Source organism: Salvelinus alpinus, chromosome 31, assembly GCF_045679555.1.
Source record: "Salvelinus alpinus chromosome 31, SLU_Salpinus.1, whole genome shotgun sequence".
Classification (NCBI taxonomy): Eukaryota; Metazoa; Chordata; class Actinopteri; order Salmoniformes; family Salmonidae; genus Salvelinus; species Salvelinus alpinus.
The window spans coordinates 9,847,089-9,872,584 of NC_092116.1; the positions used below are offsets into that span (position 1 = coordinate 9,847,089).

General features: G+C 45.2%; 1 protein-coding gene across 2 annotated transcripts in view; it reads left to right on the plus strand.

The window, feature by feature from the left end:
• Nucleotides 1-25,496, plus strand: part of focad (focadhesin) — a 74,256-nt gene that overhangs the window by 17,729 nt on the left and 31,031 nt on the right. The window contains exons 6-17 of one of the 2 annotated variants that reach the window (XM_071379042.1): nucleotides 6,526-6,627; nucleotides 6,925-7,168; nucleotides 7,342-7,542; nucleotides 8,124-8,211; nucleotides 8,546-8,739; nucleotides 9,020-9,280; nucleotides 14,574-14,678; nucleotides 15,006-15,107; nucleotides 19,926-20,056; nucleotides 20,514-20,640; nucleotides 25,081-25,215; nucleotides 25,378-25,428. In XM_071379042.1, the coding sequence (XP_071235143.1) occupies nucleotides 6,526-6,627; nucleotides 6,925-7,168; nucleotides 7,342-7,542; nucleotides 8,124-8,211; nucleotides 8,546-8,739; nucleotides 9,020-9,280; nucleotides 14,574-14,678; nucleotides 15,006-15,107; nucleotides 19,926-20,056; nucleotides 20,514-20,640; nucleotides 25,081-25,215; nucleotides 25,378-25,428 (1,741 nt within the window). The remainder of the gene's footprint in view (nucleotides 1-6,525; nucleotides 6,628-6,924; nucleotides 7,169-7,341; nucleotides 7,543-8,123; nucleotides 8,212-8,545; nucleotides 8,740-9,019; nucleotides 9,281-14,573; nucleotides 14,679-15,005; nucleotides 15,108-19,925; nucleotides 20,057-20,513; nucleotides 20,641-25,080; nucleotides 25,216-25,377; nucleotides 25,429-25,496) is intronic. The other variant, XM_071379043.1, reaches the window with a different exon arrangement.

A 25,496-nucleotide genomic window follows, 5' to 3' on the forward strand; every position in this document is an offset into this window, starting at 1 on the left:
AGCTGCTCGGATAGCAGATTTTTAAAGTTGTTGAGGGAGATAAAAGTCTCCAACTTCAGAGATTTTTGCAATTCGTTCCAGTCGCAGGCAGCAGAGAACTGGAAGGAAAGGCGTCCAAATGAGGTTTTGGCTTTAGGGATGATCAGTGAGATACACCTGCTGGAGCGCGTGTTGCGGGTGGGTGTAGCCATCGTGACCAGTGAACTGAGATAAGGCGGCACTTTACCTAGCATAGCCTTGTAGATGACCTGGAGCCAGTGGGTCTGACGACGAACATGTAGCGAGGGCCAGCCGACTAGGGCATACAGGTCGCAGTGGTGGGTCGTATAAGGTGCTTTAGTAACAAAACGAATGGCACTGTGATAAACTGCATCCAGTTTGCTGAGTAGAGTATTGGAAGCTATTTTGTAGATGACATCGCCGAAGTCGAGGATCGGTAGGATAGTCAGTTTTACTAGGGTAAGTTTGGCGGCGTGAGTGAAGGAGGCTTTGTTGCGGAATAGAAAGCCGATTCTTGCTTTGATTTTGGATTGGAGATGTTTGATATGAGTCTGGAAGGAGAGTTTGCAGTCTAGCCAGACACCTAGGTACTTATAGATGTCCACATATTCTAGGTCGGAACCGTCCAGGGTGGTGATGCTAGTCGGGCGTGCGGGTGCAGGCAGCGAACGGTTGAAAAGCATGCATTTGGTTTTACTAGCGTTTAAGAGCAGTTGGAGGCCACGGAAGGAGTGTTGTATGGCATTGAAGCTCGTTTGGAGGTTAGATAGCACAGTGTCCAAGGAAGGGCCGGAAGTATATAGAATGGTGTCGTCTGCGTAGAGGTGGATCAGGGAATCGCCCGCAGCAAGAGCAACATCATTGATGTATACAGAGAAAAGAGTCGGCCCGAGAATTGAACCCTGTGGTACCCCCATAGAGACTGCCAGAGGACCGGACAACATTGCCCTCCGATTTGACACACTGAACTCTGTCTGCAAAGTAGTTGGTGAACCAGGCAAGGCAGTCATTAGAAAAACCGAGGCTACTGAGTCTGCCGATAAGAATATGGTGATTGACAGAGTCGAAAGCCTTGGCCAGGTCGATGAAGACGGCTGCACAGTAATGTCTTTTATCGATGGCGGTTATGATATCGTTTAGTACCTTGAGCGTGGCTGAGGTGCACCCATGACCGGCTCGGAAACCGGATTGCACAGCGGAGAAGGTACGGTGGGATTCGAGATGGTCAGTGATCTGTTTGTTGACTTGGCTTTCAAAGACCTTAGATAGGCAGGGCAGGATGGATATAGGTCTGTAACAGTTTGGGTCCAGGGTGTCTCCCCCTTTGAAGAGGGGGATGACCGCGGCAGCTTTCCAATCCTTGGGGATCTCAGATGTTACGAAGGAGAGGTTGAACAGGCTGGTGATAGGGGGTGCGACAATGGCGGCGGACAGTTTCAGAAATAGGGGGTCCAGATTGTCAAGCCCAGCTGATTTGTATGGGTCCAGGTTTTCCAGCTCTTTCAGAACATCTGCTATCTGGATTTGGGTAAAGGAGAAGCTGGGGAGGCTTGGGCGAGTAGCAGCGGGGGGGGCGGGGCTGTTGGCCAAGGTTGGAGTCGCCAGGAGGAAGGCATGGCCAGCCATTGAGAAATGCTTGTTGAAGTCTTCGATTATCACGGATTTATCGGTGGTGACCGTGTTACCTAGCCTCAGTGCAAAAATGTAATTGTAAAATGTACACAACTCTTAGCTACTGTATATCCAGGGCAGAAATTGATGCTTTTCTCAAAGCCTGTAGAGAGAATCCTCCCCCTCCCCTGTCCTCGTTTTCCATATCCCAGTCTTTGATGTGGACCTCTGCCAAGATCCTGGGGCCCCCGAAATCAGTTACAGAGTGTTGGGTAAAAAGACACAGATGCAAGCTAGGCCTATCTTTTCTCTATCTTTCTCCATCCCTCTTGTTTTCTCACACCATACCTGTATCTCTCTTTCTATACCTCCCCCCTTCCTCTATATTTCCCTCCATTTTATTGTTACCTTTTCCCCTTCTTTACATCTCTTCTCCGTCTCACTCCCTGTCATTCCCTGGTGAGAAGATGAATGTGCCTGGGGCAGCAGGGTGGAGCCGCCGGGCCGACAGCCCCGCTCCTCCATTGGTGGATGCGCCTGGCTCTGCCGGGCGATTGTAAATGCTGCGGGATTAATGAAGAATGCCCACTAGGTGCCCATTGTTGCCCGTCTGCCCGCCGCTGCTCCGCTCAATCTTCCACAGAGACACTAAGCCACTTAACTACCCAGCGGGACCAGAAGGAGGGGGTGTTCAGGCGGTCCGGTGCGAAAACGAGCGACATTCTCCCAGGATCACGTCCTGTATCTGTCTGTCTGTCCCCATAACCTTGTCGGTCCCACCCAACCAGACAGGCTTCAATTCAGCTGCATCTCCTGGGCGTCCGACGATTTCCGATTCCGACTTGGTGTGGCACTAAAGCTTGTATACATTTCTCCCGGTGAGGCCCTGTCGTGTCTCCCTCACCCCAACCCCCACCTCCTTTTGTGTGATCTGAGTTCATCTGGGAGTCAGCGTAACCTGCGCACATTGCCAGACTGGTGGGTTCTTAAAAGGACAGTTCAAAGTTAATTGGGCAGTTAAAGTTAGAATCCTTAATTATAACAGTAACAAAGTGTGCTCCCCATCCCTGTTTTGTAAAAAACAACTAAGAGATGGAGCTGGAGAAATGTAACTGCTCTCAAATTCATAGACAAAGCTATGGATGCAAGGACTGACCATCCATTATATCAACATTATAGTTTGAACCATGTTTTGAGGCTACACAGTGTTTGTTTACAAACTTTGGAGTAAAACAAAATTATATTTTGGGTTCTGATAGGATACAGCAGTTTAACTAAACTCATAAGACAAGTATATTTTACGCTACTGCTACTCTGTTCATCATATATGCATAGTCACTTTAACCATATCTACATGTACATACTACCTCAATCAGCCCGACTAACCGGTGCCTGTATGTAGCCTCGCTACTGTATATAGCCTCGCTGCTGTTATTTTTCACTGTATTTTTACTGTTTTTATTTCTTTACTTACCTATTGCTCACCTAATACCTTTTTTGCACTGTTGGTTAGAGCCTGTAAGTAAGCATTTCACTGTTGTTTTTGGCGCACGTGACAAACAAACTTTGATTTGATTTGAGGTTACAAAGTTGGAAAGAAACTTTATCTTGGGGAGGAAAAATCACTTTGCATTGTGAAATTGCTACCCTTATCATTCGGTATTTGGTGCACGTGACAAACTTTGATTTGATTTATTCTTCAAGAATAAATGGGTATTTATCCTTCATTTATAAGTTTTTTTTTTAAATGAATAAAATGCTGTATTTAAGGATTCTAGCTGTAAAGGGACGGTGTCTGCGGGTTTTTGGACATAGACAACCTGGTCAGGGGAGTTCCTTACTAATTAATGACTTTATTAATCTATCAAGTACAAGGGTGGCGTGAAAACCCGCAGACACTCGGCCCTCTGTGGAAGGAGTTTGACACGTGTCCTAACTGGTCTAATGGGGGAGGTGTGTTCATGTTGCACGCCATCTGTTATGTGGGCTAGATCCAGCTGTTTGCCTCAATCACAAATGAATGGAAAAGATGAACACTATCTAATTTCCAAATCTTTTCTATTCATTATAACTTCAGCCATATAGCCTGGTATAGTGTATCTACACAACCAATGGTGTGGGATGTGGACTTCAGACCACTTTTAAAATCTGAAGACGACAAACTTTGATTTTAAAGCCCTGTTACCCTCCAACCCAGCGCCCTTTATTCTGCCACTGCCAATGAACTTGCAGTTCAACAATGGCAAGGTAGCAAGGTCAGTCTTGTCGGCTTCCTGCTCCCTCCATTGTCTGGCTGTGAAAGCAGGTAATGGTGGGTCTGTCTGGCCTGTCTGGAGAGAACGAAGGCCTGATGGATAGGCCGCATTGAACTGGAGGTTGAGACGAACCACGGGGAACCTGAGGAGAGGGATAGAGAGATAGTCAGACAGATTACGGCATGGGACGTGGAGGGAAGGGGGAGGTAAAGGAAGGGGGATGCTTTGTTCCGCAAGAGACTGTGGCAGGCAAGCTGGTCAGTCACACGAGAGAGAGGGAGAGAGAGAGAGAGACGTCCTTCCTCCAGTGTTGGAGGCACTCAGTGGCGCGTGCAATGATTGACGTGGGGCAGTGGTCAGAATCACGCCTGTCTGTCTGCAGGCAATGTCCCCCTGCCACAAGTGTGTTGTTTTAACCTGGGCCTTTGTCTTGTTCAAAGGCCATGTCCAATCTCTCTTGAAATGTAGACTTCAGGTTGGTTTACTCATTCAGATTCTAAAGAGTGGGATGCTATATCCTCGTTATTGTAATCCTTGAATCACTTTTCATAAAAGAGCCTTTGCCCTCTTCAGCTCCACCGGTGTTCAGAGTTTACCTACTTTTCTTTAACCACTAAGACAGTCAACCATTTCCCTCTTACAACTACTCTGCCAGAATCAGGACTGGAGCTCCTTTTCTGACCTAATTGAACATCATTGTGGATTGTTGGGACCAGGAGCACCACAGCCCCTCTGTTCGCCAGTCGGCCGGTGGCCAGATCTTAGCCTGGGCACAGTCTGCCTGACGCCAGCCCTGCCCCAACCCCCAGGTGGCAGGGGGAAGACTGGGAGGAGGGGCGAGGGCAGGCATTAGCCTCGGAAGAGGCTTCTTTGGCTTTGGTAGTCCTCCTCGTAATGTTTTTGTGCCCCCTCTCTTTTGTTGTCCAGTCTGACAGTAGATAAGGCAAGATCCTGTTACAATGACAGCCAGGCCATTTAAAGGCATTGCCAGGGACTTTGTTGGGTAGAGAGGTTTCCTATGTGAGCTGCTTTCTTGTCGGCCTAAACTCCATTAGCCTTAGCTTGAGGCATAGGACTTGCCTACATCAACCTTTCTGAAGCTTGGTGGTCAGAAGTGGATCCATTGTCCTGGAGGAATCTATGTACACTTTGGGCAGGTCAGAAGAAGAACTCGTCTGCCAAGTTACACAGAGCTTTGTAGACCGAAGAAATTTGAAAGCCTCTGGTTATGCCCATTTTTAAGGCTCAGCATGACAACAAAATATCTGTTTTAAGATGGACTAAAAAGTAAAAGCCCTATATTAAGACTATTTGGCTTGTTTCCAACTAAGACAGATTCTTAGCTAATTACTACATCTAAATGTGACTATATATTGTTTGATGGATAGGTCACGTCTCAGTGAAACAATTTTGTGACAAAAGATTAAGCTGCTGACTGATATCTGACCTAATTCAGAGTTCTGTGGTCATTTTAGGATGTTAGTTGCGTTTATGCAGCAGTCCAATTCAGGTCTTGATATCTGATACCTATCTAAACTGTTTAAAATGTAAAATGTGTAAACATTAACAACAACAAAAACCCACATGGAATCTGATCTTTTGACTTCCAATTTATACCACTTCCATATGTGGATCTCAATTCTGATACAAACCCTATCCTCCATATGCGGCCTCTGTCAGGACGCTCATATCAGATTATTTTTTTGCTCTGACGTGTATCTTATTGCACATAACCTGCCGTTAGCATGACAACCACCAACTTTTTAAGGAACAGGGACGGGAAATGAGCATTGCATCTGCGTGCTACTTCAAATGCTACGTCAGTGTGAATGCGCAAATCTAATATGGGTCACATGTAAAACTGTGTGTGGAGGGTCAGAAAGAGATATCGGATATAGAAAGGAAATCTGATTTAGGGTGGCTGTGTAAACAGCCTTTGACTTCAACATTAAGTTATTCAGAAGAACATTTGCCTGAGAAACTCTTAGTCGATGAGGCCCAGATGCATCAGTCAGTCACACCCCTCTTCAAGGCCGGGCTTCTGCTAGACTCACACTCATTCAGGGAAAGACTACGAGCACAACGAAGTGGCCCTAATATCTACACTATTACCCACTGGCCTGTAATATAATGAAATATCTAAATAAGGGAACAGAATACGTGAAACCTAATATCCAAATGTCTTTTTTCCCCTGTTTTTTATATGTTCATGCGTATGTGTTGCATTAGCTTTCAAACTAAACTCCAGCGGACCGGCACTTTTCACATGGACTTGAAACCTGAAACCTTGATTGCTTTGCATTGACCTTGTCAGCTAAATGAGGCGAAGGAAGACAGATAAACAAGTGGGATAATTGATTATGAATGATTTGTTTATTTAAGTGTCTTTGCTGCCTAGACATATGGGCTTATAAGACACTATGGTTGCGTCCCATATGCCACCCAATTATCTACATAGTGAACTTCATTTGACCAGGGCCCATAGTGTTCTGGTCAAAAGTAGTGAACCACATAAGGAATAGGTTGCCGCTTTGGACGCACACTAATTTTACTGATTTATTTACAGCGTGTGAGCAAACATAACTCATCTTCACACATCCATAGAGATTGCATACCTACCAGTAGCCCAAAGCCAAACAAATAAATGAATATGTTACAGGAGCAGCCCCCATCCATACATCATCGTCTTGGAGAACCGTCCTGACTGCTGGCCCGTTCTGCTGCTGGAGATTGACGACTTCATCCAGCGGGCCGCTGACAGGTTAGCTAAAGGGTTTTCTTCCCTGGCCAGCCCCGCGAACCAACTAGAGGAGAGGCCGAACTGCTCGGCCTTCAAACATGTCCAAGTCATCTGGCCGTACAGCTGGAGCGTCCTCCATAACTCATGACATGACTGTCAGCTAGTTCACCTGTTTGATTTGTGTTCTTCTTCGAGGCGTGATATTATCTACTTTAAATCTGCTTTAAAGTTACATTTTACTACATGGACGTGCAAGTGTGTGTTTAACGTAGATTTCCCCTATCTGTGCGTGTGTGTGCATGCATATAACACGTGTAGGGGTGAGTCTGCGTACGTGACCATGTTGGCCCCCTTCCTCCGCTACCTGTACTGTGAGCCCCAGCGGCTGCCAGAGTACGCTCTGCTCAGACACAGCCTCCTCAGGGTCCTACTGCCCCCCCAGCCGGGGGATCACAACCAGGAAAAGAAGAAAGACCAGGAAAATGAAGAGGACCCGGGACAGAGCCCTGTGGTATGCCACAGCCTGGTTCGCTGTCTCTACGAACTAGTTCCTCACATGCAGGTGAGATGAGATTGATTTTCCTTTTTGTTTCTTTGAGGAAACACACCATTTACAGTGTAGACATGAACCTGTGAACCCACTATAGCATAGCATAATACAGCACATGTGAAAGACACAACATAGCAGGTATGGTATGATCATTGACGCGGCCTGTGTTATGTCTCCATCTTCAGGTGGACAGTGTGGAGGCAGTGTTGGAGCTGCGGGGCCTCGTGGAGGCCATGATCCCGGCCCTGGAGGTGGCCGACTGGGGGAGTGAGAGGGCCCGGCTGGCCCTGCAGCTGCTGTGTGCCTGTCAGCTAAGTCTGAAGCTTAGCGGAGACTGCAGACCACTACTCCAACTACTGCACCAGCTCCTCTCCACCCGCACAGAGGTGAGCCAGCCGCGCAAGCCAAAGTAGACCAGGGCTACATCTCAATAGTTTAAAATTGCTTCCTCACCTTGTCTTATCTCCTTCATCTGCACAGATCAGGAAGCAGTTTGTGTGGCTTCTAATGAGATCAGCCTCTTGCTTCACGCTCTTTCAGACGTTGCACCGCTGTTTATGGTTATGTTATATTTCTGAGAAGGAAGAACCCCCAGCAAACCGTTTCCCCACAGACAGACACAAAGCACAGCAGCTCTTTAGCTTGTTTGTCTGCCTGTGGCTGTGGAGGTTTGTTAGGATTCTGTCGACAGCTCCCGCTCAATGTATCCAGATCTGCCTCGCTGTGCGATCCTAATCTCCTCAAAGCATTGGTTGGGGAGCACACACAGCTCCAAAGATTCCTCCGGGGGTTGGAGACTGAGAGGGAATCTTTTGAGCTCAGTGTGCTGCGCTTACGATCCCTGCGTTTTCAAGACCCCTCGGGGTTGGGATGTGTGTGTATGTGTTTGTGTTGGGGGGTTGTCAGTTTGTATTCTCACTTCCTCGAAAGTGCGTGCGTGTGACTGTGCATGTGTGTGTTTTTCCAGGAGTTCCCTGTGGAGGACATGATGGTGGGCTTGGCTCTGCTCCTTCTCGAGGCCTCAGCGTCCCAGCAGACCGGGCTGCTTACACTGGGTATCAACTCTCTCTCAGCTTCCTCTCCTTACACAGACTGGTCCCTCTCTTTGTCCCTCTCTTCTCCTCTAAACTCACCTCTCTCACTCTCTCTCACTCACTCACCTCTCTCACTCGTTCCTTTTGCCTCTTTCTCTACTACTCTCACCTGTCTCACTCTTCCACGCTCTCTCCCTCCCCCACACTCGCCTCTCTTTTCTCTACCTTCCCTACATGCACCTCTCTCTGTCTCTCTCCACTATACTTGCCTCCGGCTATCCACACACTCATCGCTCCCTCTCTCTCCATCCCTACACCCCAACCCTCTTAATGATGATATCTTTACCCCCTGCAGCCCTAAGTCTGGCCCCCCCAGAGTGTGAGCGACCCCCCTGGGGGACCCCGGTGCTGGTGCTGCCTCTCCTGCAGGTCCTCTCCTGCTCCTCCCTCATGGAGCCCCTGACGGACCCCCTCACACACACACGTAACCAGAGCCTGGCCCAGAGCCTCCTACAGAATGCCCAGAGAGAGTCCTCCAAGCCTGCTGAGGTAAACAAATGCACTTCTTAGTTAATTCCTATAAAGGCCTACTCACAAAAAAACTTGAAGCGGATTTACCTCCAGATTTACCATTTTTATGACGTGCGTGAGAGGAGCAATGATTAATGCCAAGCAATGAAATATGCCAAGTTAACAGTACGTGTGTCATACTGTAAATATGATGCCCTGCATTCTTGTTAGCATATGGTCTTTATACCCATAGTTCTGCCAACCCCCCTCCAACCCTCATCTCCCCCTTATCCCCACTCTCTTTCCTACTCCTTACCAGAAGGTGTCCCAGTTAGCCTTACCCCTCAGCCCGTGGTCCAGTGAGGTGCTGGTGGCCACCCAGGTCCTACGCCAGGTGACAGGGGACCCGGTGGCGGCTAGCGAGTGGCTCTTGGCGGTGACCTCGGCCCTGCCCCTGAGCCAGCGCGTCCCCTCTCCCCTCACCCTTACCGTGGCTCACCTGGTGGTCACCGGTCAGCAGGACGTCTGCAGACTGGCCCTGAAAACCGCAGCTGCCATCGCCCAGGCAGACCCCGCACAGGTAGCTACTGGAAACCGCATGCTGAAGCCACATTTTATTGAAGTTACTGTTGACCACACGCAAGACCCACATTCATACATAACTGAAAGTTATAGAAAGTTCAACTCTAGGAAACACAGAACTGTCATACTTTTTGGGGGTGAACAATAGTTTTTATTGAATCACTTAAAGATGCGTTAAAAGGTTTTGTACAATTTCAGCCAGTAGTTTTGAAAGTAGAGCTCACGAGCCAAAATGGGTCCCCGAAAATTGTGCACACCGTCATCCATTTCGTATGATGTTACATCCTGCAACAACAAAAAATACAGAAACGTTATGCATATTTTTTTTTTGCCTGCCCTGTCTTGTTCAGAACGGTAAACTGGAGCAAATCGCTTTGAAACTGAAAACAAAAATGTGCATTCTTATTCCCTGTTTCACTCTGCTTCCAAACATTATCTCCCTACTGAACACAACCCTGTTTGTTGCTATCACTACAGTGCATATGGAAAGTATTCAGACCCTTTGCTATGAGATTTGAAATTGAGCTCAGGTGCATCCTGTTTCCATTGATTTTCCTTGAGATGTTTCTACAGCTTGATTGGAGTCGACCTGTCGTAAATTCATTTGATTGGACATGATTTGGGAAGGCACACAGCTGTCTATATATAAGCTCCCACAGTTGACAGTGCATGTCAGAGCAAAAATCAAGCCATGAGGTCGAAGAAATTGTCCGTAAAGCTCCGAGACAGGATTGGGTTGAGTAACAGATCTGGGGAATGGTACCGAACAATTTCTGCAGCATTGAAGGATTCCAAGAAGAGAGTGGCCATCATCATTCTTAAATGTAAGACGTTTGGAACCACCAACACTCTTCCTAGAGCTGGCCACCCAGCCAAACTGAGCAACCGGGAGCGAAGGGCCTTGGTCAGTGAGGTGACCAAGAACCCGACCATCTCTGCAGCCCTCCACCAATCAGGCCTTTATGGTAGAGTGGCCAGACGGAAGCCAGTCCTCACTAAAAGGCACATGACAGCCCGCTTGGAGTTTGCCAAAAGGTACCTAAAGAACTCTCAGACCATGAGAAACAAGATTCTCTGGTCTGATGAAACCAATAATGAACTCTTTAGCCTGAATGCCAAGCGTAACGTCTAGAGGAAACCAGGCACTGCTCATCACCTGGCAATACCATCCCTCCGGCTTAAGCATGGTGGTGGTAGCATCATGCGGCAGGGACTGATACTAGTCAGGATCGAGGGAAAGATGAACGGAACAAAGTACAGAGATCCTTGATTGAAACCTGCTCTAGAGGTTCACCTTCCAACAGGACAACGACCGTAAACACATAGCCAAGACAACGTAGGAGTGGCTTCGGAGTGGTCTCTGAATGTCCTTGAGTGGTCCAGCCAGATCCCTGGACTTGAACCCGATCGAACATCTCTGGAGAGACCTGAAAATAGCAGCGACACTCCCCATCCAACCAGACAGAACTTGAGAGGATCTACAGAGAGGAATGGGAAAAACTCCCCAAATACAGATGTGTCAAGCTTGTAGCATCATACCCAAGAAGGCTCGAGGCTGTAATCGCTGCCAAAGGTGCTTCAACAAAGTACTGAGTAAAGAGTCTGAGTACTTATGTAAATGCGATATTTCAGTTTTTATTTGCAATACTTTTGCAAACATTTCTAAAAACCTGTTTTTGCTTTGTCATTATGGGGTATTGTGTGTAGATTGATGAAGGGGAAATAAAACGATTGAATCCATTTTAGAATAAGGCTGTAACATAACAAAATGTGGGAAAAGTGAAGGGGTTCAAATACATTCCGGATGCACTATATACCGCCGGTTGAAAGGCAAAGGATTAAAACCGTCAGACACTGCGACCCTGGAGGACTATCACCTGCTATAGACAATAAAGAAATGTCACATTGTATATCACCCTTATTTGCAGCGCTCATTAGATGGCTTAGTGCACACCTTTTGATTCTGTAATTGCTCCCTGAGCGCCTGTTGTTCTGCTAGTTAAGTGGGGAGCAGTAAGTTATTGGTGCCTTTTATACCCATGGTATTTCCGTGTGTGTGTGTGTGTGTGTGTGTGTGTACAGTATGAAGCATGTTTGTGTCGTTACAGTGTGTGTTTGTGCACGTGTGTGTGTGTGTGTGTGTGTGTCGACACCCCATATACAGTTTTTATGGGCTGATTAATTTCTCCTTTACACCATTCGCTTGTGGGCTAATTCCCCCCCCCCCCCCCCGACCTCCTTGTCTCTCAGTAACCAGGAGGCTAAATCACAACACCACCACTGCGGCTGCCGTAGCCTGCAGGCACTAGGGTGCTGCAAACACGAGATTTACAAGCCACAAATAGAAACACGCTAGGCTAGTATCTACAGTATTATTCATGTTTTCTACTTACTGTCTTGTCACTACAATGCTAACTTGTAGTGTCTTCAGGCACTGCAGTGCAACAACGGAAGGAAGGACCTAGTCTTTAACCAAGAAGAAGAGGCAACACAATTACCAACACAGTAATCAACCATTCAGTCACCATCTAAACTCTGTAGTTACACTCAATGCACTGTTGTAAAGATCTGTGGCTGTATGTTTCAAGCTTCTCAGAGTAGGAGTGCTGATCTAGGATCAGGTTCCCCCTGTTTAAGTAATCTTACTTACTGAAATGTGAAAGGCAAAACTGATCGTACTCTGAGTAGTTTGACACAATATGGCCCCAGATTTTTACAACGGTGCATTTAATGTAATTGCAGAGGTGCTAAGTTATTGTATTGGGGAACACAGGTGGCCGTTCCCTCAAAGGCACACAAAAAAACGGCAAGGGAGAGAACTCCCCCTCCCCAATGATAAGCCATGCAGATGTTAGGGTTGCTAGGCAACAGGGCAAGGTGTGGGCGAACGGGGAGCGATAAGCGCGTTATGCTAATGAAGGCATAGCAGTGGCAGAGGCGTCGCCGACGGGACTGAGGGTCAGAGAAGGACACCTTTCTCTCACTCTTTTACTCCCGGAAGGAAGGAAGGAAAGAAGGAAGCAAGGCATGGAGTAGTGGCTTTAACCTCTGCTCTGACACGACCGTTTGGGGCGCCCATTGGGGCATTTCAGAGGATTCCCTCAAAATGTAATTGGATTTTATAAGAACTGAAAATAGCTCTTTCACGGCGCACTTAACTTAAGTCCCTGGCCTTTGAAGCTAACGTTTTTGGATGAAACCAATTGCACACAATTTCAACCCAAACCAGGGGGCCAACAGAGTTAAGTGGAGACATGGAAACATGTATAGTAGTGATGAAAGTAAATAATGGTAGGCACACTGACAGTGACGCGGAATTCTATCAATCCAATGCATCCCATGTTTGCGCTAACTGGTAAGTGACATTCCTGATCTCACCATGGTGTCCATAAGATCATGGATATTGGCCAAGAGAGGGAGGCCTGCTATCCATGGGGAGGGGCCAGAGGCTACGTCCCTGTTATTGGGGGGGGCACAGGGAGTTAATCCCGCACCGTCTCAGTTCAGAAGTTAGAACAGTTTACACTGTTGGGGGTAGGAGGGGCTATATGATTTTAGGAGGGAACCACTGAGCATTCCCATTCCGGAGGTTGTTATTAAGCCTTACAGTGCCTTCAGAAAGAAGTCATACCTGTTTACTTATTCCATGTTTTGTAGTGTTACAACCTGAATTCAAAATGAAGGGAAATAAAGGCAAAACCTCACCCATCTACACATAATACCCCATAATGACAAAGTGAAAACATGTTTTTAGAAATTCTTGCTAATTTATTGAAATTGAAATACTAAAATATCATATTTGCATAGGTATTCACATCCCTGAGTCAATACTTTGTTAGAAGCAGCTTTGGCAATGATTACAGCTGTCAGTATTTCTGGGTATGTCTTTAAGAGCTTTCCACTCCTGGATTGTGCAACATTTGCCCATTTTTCCCTTATTTTTTTCAAAATTATTTAAGCTCTGTGAAATTAATTCACTGTCTTCTTGGTAAACAACTCCAGTGTAGATTTGGCCTTGTGTTTTAGGTTATTGTCCTGCTGAAAGGTAACTTCATCTCTGAAAGGTAACTGCATTCAGCAGACTGAACAAGGTTTTCCTCTGGGATTTTGCATGGGGTTAGCTTAATTTATGTTTTATCCAGAAAAACTCCCCAGTCCTTAAAGATGACAAGCATACTCATAACATGATGCAGCCACCACTATGCTTGAAAATATGGAGAGTGGTACTCAGTAATGTGTTGAAGGCACTGCATCTATACCTTATGTACTTAACACAAGAACACAAGGCTGTTCCACTTACTTGCATAGCAAAAACAAGCAAACAAATGCAGCATATTTTTGCCTGTGTACCTATCTGGCCACAGTTTTCTATTTGGCCCATGGGCCTGCTGTTTGGCACCCCTTCACTATACTGTATGGAGGGCTGGCTGTATGTTGGACGTGTGTGCATTACCTAATTTGTCTTTATTGCTTTCTATAATAACAGATTCATTTTCCCTCAGTTCCCTTTCCATATTCTCTAGTCTTGGCCTGGGATGATGATGATGATACCTCCACTAGAACTGACACTAATTTGGCTGGGGTTGTCTGTTTGTTCTGCCCCCAAGGCTCTATATGTTTGTCAGGGTTTGTGGGAGAGAGAGGAAGCGTACTTAGGTGTCTTGGAATGGCAAAAGCCTCCGGGACAAGACTCTGCTTTTGTACAACAGTGTGTCAGCTGTGGGGGGTTGGAAAGAAGGAAGGCGAGAGAGTGGGAGTGAAAAGCGAGAGACAGAAGTAAGTTATTAAGAAAGGAAGAAATTAAGGAATGAGGAGCTCCTTGAGAGCGGGGGAGGGAGTGGGGGGTAACACCAGCGCAGGAACGCGACTTTCAAAGTTCAAAGCCCGACGATTCCTTTGCCTCTTCCTTGCGCTGTGTGGCGGCGGGGGTGGCGGTGGCGGGTGAGATGGATCGGTTGTGACAGTGTGCAGCTTAGCGCGGCCTGTAATGATGTGGGTGAGAAGAACTCGGGCAAGAATGTAGAATATTACCCCCCCTTTACTCCCACTCCCCTATACAAGAAGAAAAGTGCTTCAAGTAAACATGCTTCAACTAGTGTGTGCCCCCGTCTGTCCTGTCCTGTCTGTCTGTCTGTCTGTCTGTCACTCACTCACTTTCTCTCTTTCCCACCCCCCTCTTTCTCTCTCTCTCTCCCTCCCTATCTCTTTCTCTCTCTCTCCCTCCCTATCCCTCTTTCTCTCTCACCCCTCCCCCTGTCTTTCTCTCCCTCCCTCGCTCTCTCTCTCTGCAGGTCCCATCCCTTCTTCATGTTCTGTTGTTTAAGCTGGGGAAGGAGTGTGACCCAGACTTGTCCCACGCTGTGCTGTACTCGCTGCCAAACTTTGGGACCCACAAGGTACTTACTGCACTGCACACGGCTGGCCTGTTTGAGTCATATCCCCAAACAGTGGAAAAATGCTATACCTTTAGCTGCTATAACTAGTAGTAGGAGTCTCAACATCAAAGGACAGTGCTCAGTTTTAGAGTTTGCATCTCATTGCCTCACATTGAATATGGTCAAGATAGACTTAACGCAAAGCCTTCCAAGAAAGGTTCCTGTGTACCAATTTATGCATGAGTGTCATTGAATAGTGTATTGGCTCAAACTTAACATCATACTTTATATTGACGTGTGTCTGTGTGTGTGGCTTCCCCTCTCTGACCTGTGTTGTGTGGTTGTCAGTTGTGTCTTCCCCAGGTGCTCCACACTCTCCAGATGCTGGGCAGCGCCCCCAAGCTGAGGGCCGTGGCACTGCGCCTCATGACCGCTCTGTGGGAGAAACAGGTTAGTGATGGGAGAGCAATAGTCTAATTCATACTTTTTTTTATGTGAATATATACATACAGTGCATTCGGAAAGTATTCAGACCCATTGACTTTTTCCACATTTTGTTACATTAAAGCCTTATTCTAAAAATTTATTACATAAAAAATAAAAAATCCTCGTCAATTTACACACAAGACCCGATAATGACAAAGCAAAAACCAGAAATACCTTATTTACGTAAGTATTCAGACCCTTTGCTATGAGATTTGAAATTGAGCTCAGGTGCATCTTTTCCATTGATCATGCTTGATGTTTCTACAAGTCCACCTGTGGTAAATTCAATTGATTGGACATGATTTGGAAAGGCACACACCTGGGGCGTAGGTTCACCTTCCAACAGGACAACGACCCTAAGCACACAGTCAAGACAAAGCAGGAGTGTCTTCTGGACAAGTCTCTGAATGTCCTTGAGTGGCCCAGCCAAGCCCCAGACTTGAACCCGAGCAAAAATCTCTAGAGAAACCAGAAAATAGCTGTGCAGCGACGCTCCCCATCCAACCTGACAGAGCCTGAGAGGATCGGCAGAGTAGAATGGGAGAAACTCCCCAAATACAGATGTGCCAAGCTTGTAGCGTCATACCCAAGAAGACTCGAGGCTGTAATCACTGCCAAAGGTTTTCAAAAACCTGTTTTTGCTTTGTCATTATCGGATATTGTGTGTAGATTAGTTTAAAAAAATCAATTTTAGAATAAGGCTGTAACGTAACAAAATATGGTAGAAGTCAGGGGTCTGAATACTTTCCGAGGGGCCTGTATGTACATATCTATGTGTGTGTGCACAGTTGAAGTCGGATGTTTACATACACCTTAGCCAAATACATTTAAACTCAGTTTTTAACAATTCCTGACATTTAATCCAAGTAAAAATTCCCCGTCTTAGGTCAGTTAGGATCACTACTTCATTTTAAGAATGTGAAATGTCAGAATAATAGTAGAGAGAATGATTTATTTCAGTTTTTATTTCTTTCATCACATTCCTAGTGGGTCAGAAGTTTACATACACTCAATTATTATTTGGTAGCATTGCCTTTAAATTGTTTAACTTAGGTCAAACGTTTTGGGTAGCCTTCCACAAGCTTCCCACAATAAGTTGTGTGAATTTTGGCCCATTCCTCCTGACAGAGCTGGTATAACTGAGTCAGGTTTTTAGGCCTCCTTGCTCGCACACGCTTTTTCAGTTCTGCCCACAAATGTTCTATAGGATTGAGGTCAGGGCTTTGTGATGGCCACTCCAATACCTTGACTTTGTTGTCCTGAAGCCATTTTGCCACAACTTTGGAAGTATGCTTGGGGTCGTTGTCCATTTTGATGACCCATTTGCGACCAAGCTTTAACTTCCTGACTGTCTTGAGATGTTGCTTCAATATATCCACAAAATTTTCCATCCTCGGGATGTCATCTATTTTGTGAAGTGCACCAGTCCCTCCTGCAGCAAAGCATCCCCACAACATGATGCTGCCACCCCGTGCTTCACAGTTGGGATGGTGTTCTTCGGCTTGCAAGCCTCCCCCGTTTTCCTCGAAACATAACGATGGTCATTATGGCCAAACAGTTCTGTTTTTGTTTCATCAGACCAGAGGACATTTCTTCAAAAAGTACGATCTTTGTCCCCATGTGCAGTTGCAAACCGTAGTCTGGCTTTTTAATGGCGGTTTTGGAGTGGTGGCTTCTTCCTTTCTGAGCGACTCGTTTTACTGTGGATATAGATACTTTTGTACCTGTTTCCTCCAGCGTCTTCACAAGGTCCTTTGCTGTTGTTCTGGCATTGATTTGCACTTTTCGCACCAAAGTACGTTCATCTCTAGGAGACAGAACGCGTCTCCTTCTGAGCGGTATGGCGGCTGCGTGGTGCCATGGTGTTTATACTTGCGTACTATTGTTTGTACGTGGTACCTTCAGGTGTTTGGAAATTGCTCCCAAGAATGAACCAGACTTGTGGAGGTCTACAATAAAAAAAAATAAAAAATAAGGTCTTGGCTGATTTCTTTTGACTTTCCCATGATGTCAAGCAAAGAGGCACTGAGTTTGAAGGTAGGCCTTGAAATACATCCACAGGTACACCTCCAATTGACTCAAATTATGTCAATTAGCCTATCAGAAGCTTCTAAAGCCATGAAATCATTTTCTGGAATTTTTCAAGCTGTTTAAAGGCGCAGTCAACTTAGTGTATGTAAACTTTTGTCCTACTGGAATTGTGATACAGTGAATTATAAGTTAAATAATCTGTCTAAACAATTGTTGGGAAAATGACTTGTGCCATGCATAAAGTAGATGTCCTAACCGACTTGCCAAAACCTATAGTTTGTCAACAAGAAATTTGTGGAGTAGTTGAAAAACAAGTTTTAATGACTCCAACCTAAGTGTATGTAAACTTACGACTTTAACTGTATATACTGAACAAAAATATAAACGCAACATGTAAAGTGTTGGTCCCGTGTTTTATGAGCTGAAATAAAAGATCCCAGGAAATTTCCATACGCACAAAAGCTTATTCCTCTCAAATCTGGTGCACAAATCTTTTTACATCCCTGTAAGTGAGCATTTCTCCTTTGCCAAGACAATCCATCCACCTGACAGGTGTGGCATATCAAGAATATGATTAAACAGCATGATCATTACACAGGTGCACCAGGTGACAATAAAAGGCCACTCTAAAATGTGCAATTTTGTCTCATTTTGAGGGAGCGTGCAGTTAGCTTTCTGACTGAAGGAATGTCCACCAACGTCATTTTAGAGAATTTGGCAGTACGTTCAACCGGCCTCACAACCGTAAACAATATGTAACCACACCAGCCCAGGACCTCCACATCCGGCTTCTTTAGTTGTGGGATCGTTTAAAAAAAAAAATGTATACCCCCTTTTTCTCCCCAATTTTGTGGTATCCAATTGGTAGTTACAGTCTTGTCTCATAGCTGCAACTCGCGTATGGACTCGGGAGAGGCGAAGGTCGAGAGCCGTGTGTCCTCCAAAACACAACCCAGCCAAGCCGCACTGCTTCTTGACACAACGCCCGCTTAACCCGGAAGAAGCACCGTACACCTGGCGACCGTGTCAGTGTGCATTGCGCCCGGCCCGCCACAGGAGTCGCTAGTGCGCGATGGGACAGGAACATCCCTGCCGGCCAAACCCTCTCCTAACCCGGACGACTCTGGGCTGATTGTGCGCCGCCCCATGGGTCTCCCGGTTGCGGCCGGCTGCGACAGAGCCCGGACTCGAACCAGGATCTCTAGTGGCATAGCTAGCACTGCAAAGCTGTGCCTTAGACCACTGTGCCACTCAGGAGTGTTCTTGCAAAACACCAGTCTCAATGTCAACAGTGAAGAGGCGACTCCGAGATGCTGGCCTTCTAGGCAGAGTTGCAAAGAAAAGCCATATCTCAGACTGGCCAATAAAAATAAAAGATTAAGATGGACAAAAGAATACAGACACTGGACAGAGGAACTCTGCCTAGAAGGCCAGCATCCCTGAGTCACCTCTTCACTGTTGACGTTGAGACGTGTTTTGCGGGTACTATTTAATGAAGCTGCCAGTTGAGGACTTGTGAGGCGTCTGTTTCTCAAACTAGACACTCTAATGTACTTGTCCTCTTGCTCAGTTGTGCACCGGGGCCTCCCACTCCTCTTTCTATACTGGTTAGAGCAAGTTTGCGCTGTTCTGTCAAGGGAGTAGTACACAGCGTTGTATGAGATCTTCAGTTCATTGGCAATTTCTCTCCTTCATGTCTCAGAACAAGAATAGACTGACGAGTTTCAGAAGAAAGTTCTTTGTTTCTGGCCATTTTGAGCCTGTTATCGAACTCACAAATGCTGATGCTCCAGATACTCAACTAGACTAAAGAAGCCCGGTTTTATTGCTTCTTTAATCCAAACAACAGTTTTCATTGCAAAAGGGTTAATTGCGAATGGGTTTTCTAATGATCAATTAGCCTTTAAAATTATAAACCTGGTGTAATGACTTTCGTCGGTGGAAAGAGAGGAGGACCAAAGCGCAGCGTGGTACGTTTCCATATTTATTGGAATACTTTTTCAATACGAACAAACACAATAAACAGACGAAAACCAACGAAGCTACAGTCCTGAACAAGTGAACATAGAACACATGAACGCACGAACAGGAACAATCACCCAAAAAACCAATAGTGAAAACAGGCAACCTAAATATGGTTCACAATCAGAGACAACGTAAAACACCTGCCTCTGATTGAGAACCATATCAGGCCAATAAGACAAACCTAACCTAGAACATAGACTATACCCACCCAGCTCACGTCCTGACCAACTAAATAAAGACAAAACAAAGGAAATAAGGTCAGGAACGTGACACCTGGATTAGCTAACACTACGTGCCATTGGAGCACAGGAGTGATGGTTGCTGATAATGGGCCTCTGTACAGCTACAATAATCATTTACAACATTAACAATGTCAACACTGTATTTCTGATCAATTTAATGTTATTTTAATGGACAAAAAAATTTGCTTTTCTTTCAAAACAAGGTCTAAGTGACCCTAAACTTTTGAACGATAGTGTAGATATATAGATGTGTATATCTATTCAATATAAAGTTGTATTACGTTTTCTTGTTTTTCAGATCACAAACAAAACACAATACTTTTTTACATTCAAATAACAATACAATATATGATGCCAGCTGATTGTCCACACTGCACTTTCAGAAGAGTGTTTAATTTGCAATGCATTGTTTCCCAGATGGCGGGAGTTGACACTTTGGCGGTCTTGGTTTAGGATTAAGTGTCTCTTTCTCTCTGGGCTGTAGGACCGTGTGTACCCTGACCTCCAGAGGCTGATCTCCCAGTTCGAGAAGTCCTCTGTGCTCCTGGGGAAGGAGGCCCAGTGGGAACAGATTCTAGCCAGGGCTGCCTGTGTCAGAGACATTTGCAGAGAGAGGTGGGCTCCAACACTCCTCTGAGACTTATACGGTCTGTCCCCTCAGGGTTCTTCCTAAGCCCCTCGCTTTCCCTATACCAAGTGTGTCCAACCCTCCTCCTGGGGAGCTACTGGCTGTGCAGGCTTTTGCTCCGTCCCTGCTCTAACATACCTGATTCAACTGCCCAGCTGCTCATCGGGACCTAGATTAGCTGATTAAATTGTGTTGGAGCGGGGCTGGCGCAAAAGCCTGCTCACTCAGTAGCTCTCCGGGAGGAGGGTTGGCCACCCCTGCCCTACACCCTCTACCGTCCCTTCCACACTTTTTCTGCACCCTACACCCTTCGATCCATATTAGATATACACTTGTTCAATCTTACGAAAGTTTCAGAGCTACAAAAGTGCCTTGGAGGTAAGGGATAGGGGTGGATTTTGAATTCACTTCTAGAAAGAGGTTTTAATGACTCGTCTGTCCCAGGCCCTACCAGCACGGAGGGGACATGCTGGCTGCCATCACACACACTCTGGCCCAGTGTTCCAGACCAGACCAGGCCACCCCTGCTGCCTTGGCCCTGCAAGGTCTACACGAGCTCTGCCGCACCGAGGTGAGAGTACACGTGCACGCCCAGGTTTCTGTTAGCCGGTAATTGCTGGCTTTTGGCCAGATTTTTTTTTTAACGGCAATAAAAAAAATTGTGGTCTGACAAATTGACCAGGAGAAAAACCAACGTTACGCAGGCTATCAACGCGTCACCCACCACTTTACAATGTGAGCGTGAGGCAGTATGCGTTTTGAAAACATACTTAATTGTTTGAAACCTGAATGTTTTACTTCATGTTATGAGGCATGTCTTCACGTTCTTGAAAATCAGACCATAGAAAGATGGAGGCAATTATTTCATAACTTCATAGGTGGCGCGTGAGTTGCAAGTTTGGGGAAGCATACAATTTATCCTACCATTTCTACCAATCTGCCTGTCAGTTAGTATTTTCATATAAGTGTTTTTGTGGATCAGGTTCATTTCAATAATGTTTTTGTTTCTCAAAATCAATGTCATGTGGAAATCATACAAATCTTAGTTAACTTCTCTGGGATATTGCCAAAAGCCAGTAAAAATGCAGAGCGCCAAATTCAAATAAATTACTATAAAAATCGAACTTTCATGAAATCACACATGAAAGACACCAAATTAAAGCTACACTTGTTGTGAATCCAGCCAGCATGTCTGATTTCAAAAAGGATTTACGGCGAAAGCACACCAAACGATTATGTTAGGTCAGTACATAGCCACAGAGAAACACAGCCATTTTTCCAGCCAAAGAGAGGAGTCACAAAAAGCATAAATAGAGATAAAATGTATCACTAACCTTTGATGATCTTCATCAGATGACACTCATAGGACTTCATGTTACACAATACATGTATGTTTTGTTTGGTAAAGTTCATATTTATATCCAAAAATCTGAGTTTAGGCGGGACGCTACTGTCTCACTTGGCCAAAAGCCAGAGAAAATGCAGAGCGCCATATTCAAATAAATTACTATAAAAATCTAACTTTCATTAAATCACACATGAAAGATACCAAATTAAAGCTACACTGGTTGTGAATCCAGCCAACATGTCAGAATTCAAATAGGCTTTTCGGCGAAAGCAAACGATGCTATTATCTGAGGATAGCACCATAGTAAACAGAGAGAGAAGCATATTTCAACCCTGCAGGTTCGACACAAAACGCAGAAATAAAAATATAAATCATGCCTTACCTTTTTTTTTTTTTTTTTTTTTTTATCCCATTTTCTCCCCAATTTTCGTGGTATCCAATCGCTAGTAATTACTATCTTGTCTCATCGCTACAACTCCCGTACGGGCTCGGGAGAGACGAAGGTCGAAAGCCATGCGTCCTCCGAAGCACAACCCAACCTCCAACCCGGAAGCCAGCCGCACCAATGTGTCGGAGGAAACACCGTGTACCTGGCCACCCTGGTTAGCGCGCACTGCGCCCGGCCCGCCACAGGAGTCGCTGGAGCGCGATGAGACAAGGATATCCCTACCGGTCAAACCCTCCCTAACCCGGACGACGCTATGCCAATTGTGCGTCGCCCCACGGACCTCCCGGTCGCGGCCGGCTGCGACAGAGCCTGGGCGCGAACCCAGAGACTCTGGTGGCGCAGCTAGCACTGCGATGTATTCATGCCTTACCTTTGACGAGCTTCTGTTGTTGGCACTCCAATATGTCCCATAAACATCACAAATGGTCCTTTTGTTCGATTAATTCCGTCGATATATATCCAAAATGTCCATTTATTTGGCGCGTTTGATCCAGAAAAACACAGGTTCCAACTTGTGAAACGTGACGACAAAATATCTCAAAAGTTACCTGTAAACTTTGCCAAAAAATGTCAAACTACTTTTGTAATACAACTTTAGGTATTTTTTAACGTAAATAATCGATAAAATTGAAGACGGGATGATCCATGTTCAATACAGGATTAAAACAAACTGTAGCTAGCCTTCTGGTCATGCGCCTCTATCAAACAGGACACAACAAGTGACCCTGATTCAAAATGGCCGTACTTCTTCATTACACAAAGGAAAAACCCTCAACTAATTTCTAAAGACTGTTGACATCCAGTGGAAGCGGTAGGAACTGCAAGAAGGTAAATTAGAAATCTGGATTCCCAATGAAAATCCATTGAAAAAAATCTGAATGGTTTGTCCTCGGGGTTTCGCCTGCTAAATAAGTTCTGTTATACTCACAGACATGGTTCAAACCGTTTTAGAAACTTCAGAGTGTTTTCTATCCAAATCTACTAATAATATGCATGTCTTATCTTCTGGGGACGAGTAGCTGGCAGTTGAATTTGGGTATGCTTTTCATCCAAACTTGAAAATGCTGCCCCCTACCCTAGAGAAGTTCAAATAATTTAAATATAAAAGTTTAAATTCAACTAATGCGAGAGCACCAGCCTCTGCCATATGGACACATTACCGTAATCATTGGCTGCGAAATATCATAAATGAGCACATGGAACTCCGAGATGGCCAATGCAGCCGTTGGCCTATAACTTCCATTGTCAACCAATTCAAAATAGATAAAGCCGACAAATAAAAACAGTAGAAAATATAGCCTACTGATTAAAAATGATGGTTCCTTCAATCACATTCATCTCTCTACTTTGCCTGTCTGCCTCCCTTATCTGTCTTGACTTTTGCTCGTGAAGTGCAAAATTCTATCAAATCCTCACTGGATTCTGCCCAAAGCTGTAGCTAGCGAACTTGCAACAATGTATCAACTAGCCTATTCTGGGCTCTCAGAGTTTCCCCCAGTGAGCTTGGGACAAACAGCTGTTTTTGCACAAGGGAAAGGTAGGCTATTTTATGAAGTTTCCACTGGATATATGGGATGATTCGATTATGATATTTTGCTCTTTCACATGGAGGCTTGGTGATTACCGAGGGGGAGATTGTTGGAAAGATTTACCAAATAGGCCTACTTTGAGGAATTCTTAGGCAATCATTCGCAATGGATGTTAAAAAAACAGACTTTGTTGACTTAAGCTGAGCTTCTCAGTAATTTATTAGTGGTGGTTGTGGTGACTAAGACAATCAGAAAGCAAACATCCCCAAATGGGCACTCCTACATTTGCGCGCAGCAGGCCAGGTACGCTCGTTGTGTTGTGTGCGTGCGTGCGGTCGCGCTTCCTTATCATTAACAAGACAGAGAGACCAAACCCATGCTCATTGCTCACATGGAGCACTCCAAACAAAACACAATGAAAAAATGGACAACTCATAAATGATAGTTATAAAATAAAAACCAAACTTGTTTCTCACAAGTGTAGCAGGTTGTGAACTCTGCAAATGACAGTTCCACTCCGAGAATGAGAATGCAAAATAACTGTAGGCCTAATTAGTAATACAAATGCGTTAACATAAATTAATGTAACCAAATGACGGGGATTAACAGTACATTTACTACTGGTGACAGATGTAATAAGGAATTGCTATATATATAAAAAATATTTAAAAAAAACAGTCAAAGGGCAATAAATTCACATAGAACAATGAATGCGCAAGAATTGGTGGGAGACAGCGGAGTGGATTCTGGAGAGTTGAGCACATACTTTTTGGAGAGAGAGATACATTTTGGAGAGAGAGACACACCTACAGGCTATCTTCGCCTCATTGTTTGAAATTATACTCAAGGCGCATTCTCTTCACACACTTTAGATGCTTTTCACTGACAGCAGCAGCTCAATAATCAGCTAGGCCTTTTGCCACACAGCTGCCAACGAAAGACTTCCTCATATGCCATTTCATATCTGTTCTATTGGTTTTCAGATCAACTTTCTTTCACCCTCTTTCTAATTTTTGAATGGAGATCTGTCATATATCGCTCGCATCAGGTGTGCTTTTAACATTTGTCATTTAGCAGACGCTCTTATCCAGAGAGACATACAGTTAGTGCCTTCATCTTTAAGATAGCTAGGTGGGACAACCATATATCACAGGCATAGAAAGTATATTTTTCCTCAACGTAGCTGTCAGAGCTAGAAAGGGGGTTTCGCTGGTGGTGTTACAGGGGGGTCAAGTGCAAGTGCTGATTAAGTGTTTATTTTCCCCTTTTTTCCCTGTGAATTGCATTTTGGCAACTGTTTGAAAAGGACGTTTTATTGCCTGCTTCATTACAGGAGTTGCATGTTTTGTTAAGATTCTGAACACCGTGAGTGAACGCCCTAAAGCATATCTGTCCGGTAAATTTCTCAAATGGCTGGTAAATTGAAGATATTCTCGTCGCGTTGTCCGGCGTCACATTTGCCTAATGGAAACCCTGACGCACACACACACACACACACGTACGCATGCACGCACGCACACACACACGCACTGCCACTAAATTTCCTAAGATGTCTGAATATTGAATATGAATATTGTATATGAATACTGTCTTACTTGGTATGTGTTTGTTACAATAAGCATAATTCAATAAACCCCCTAAGATAACGTTGTCTTCAGGTGGTAAACATTGATGCTGTTTTTCCAGGTGGTGGATGTGGGTTCCACATGGATAGCCTTGGGCCCTAAGCTGAGCTGTGACTCTAGACCTCTGGTGGTCAAGGCCATAGCAGAGCTCCTGGCTCTGCTGCCACAGCTCACTGTCAAGACAGAGGAGTACGAGGTACACTACCTGTCCTCCAAATCTGTTGACTATGCATAACACACCTGGGGCCCATATTTTACCAATGGCAATTTTAACAAGTGTTTTTTGTTTTTGTGCAGCATTTCATTTCGATGTGATTTGAGGCCTTTTCGCCCTTAACTATGGCTTGTTCTCCTTCAGAAACTCAAAGAGCAGGTGGTCAGCTTTCTCTGGGGCTACGCTCTCAACAAGGTTGGTGGAGAAATCAGCCTGCTTCCCAGACTAGCCAAATCCCAGATCTCTGCATGTTTTTGTTTTGA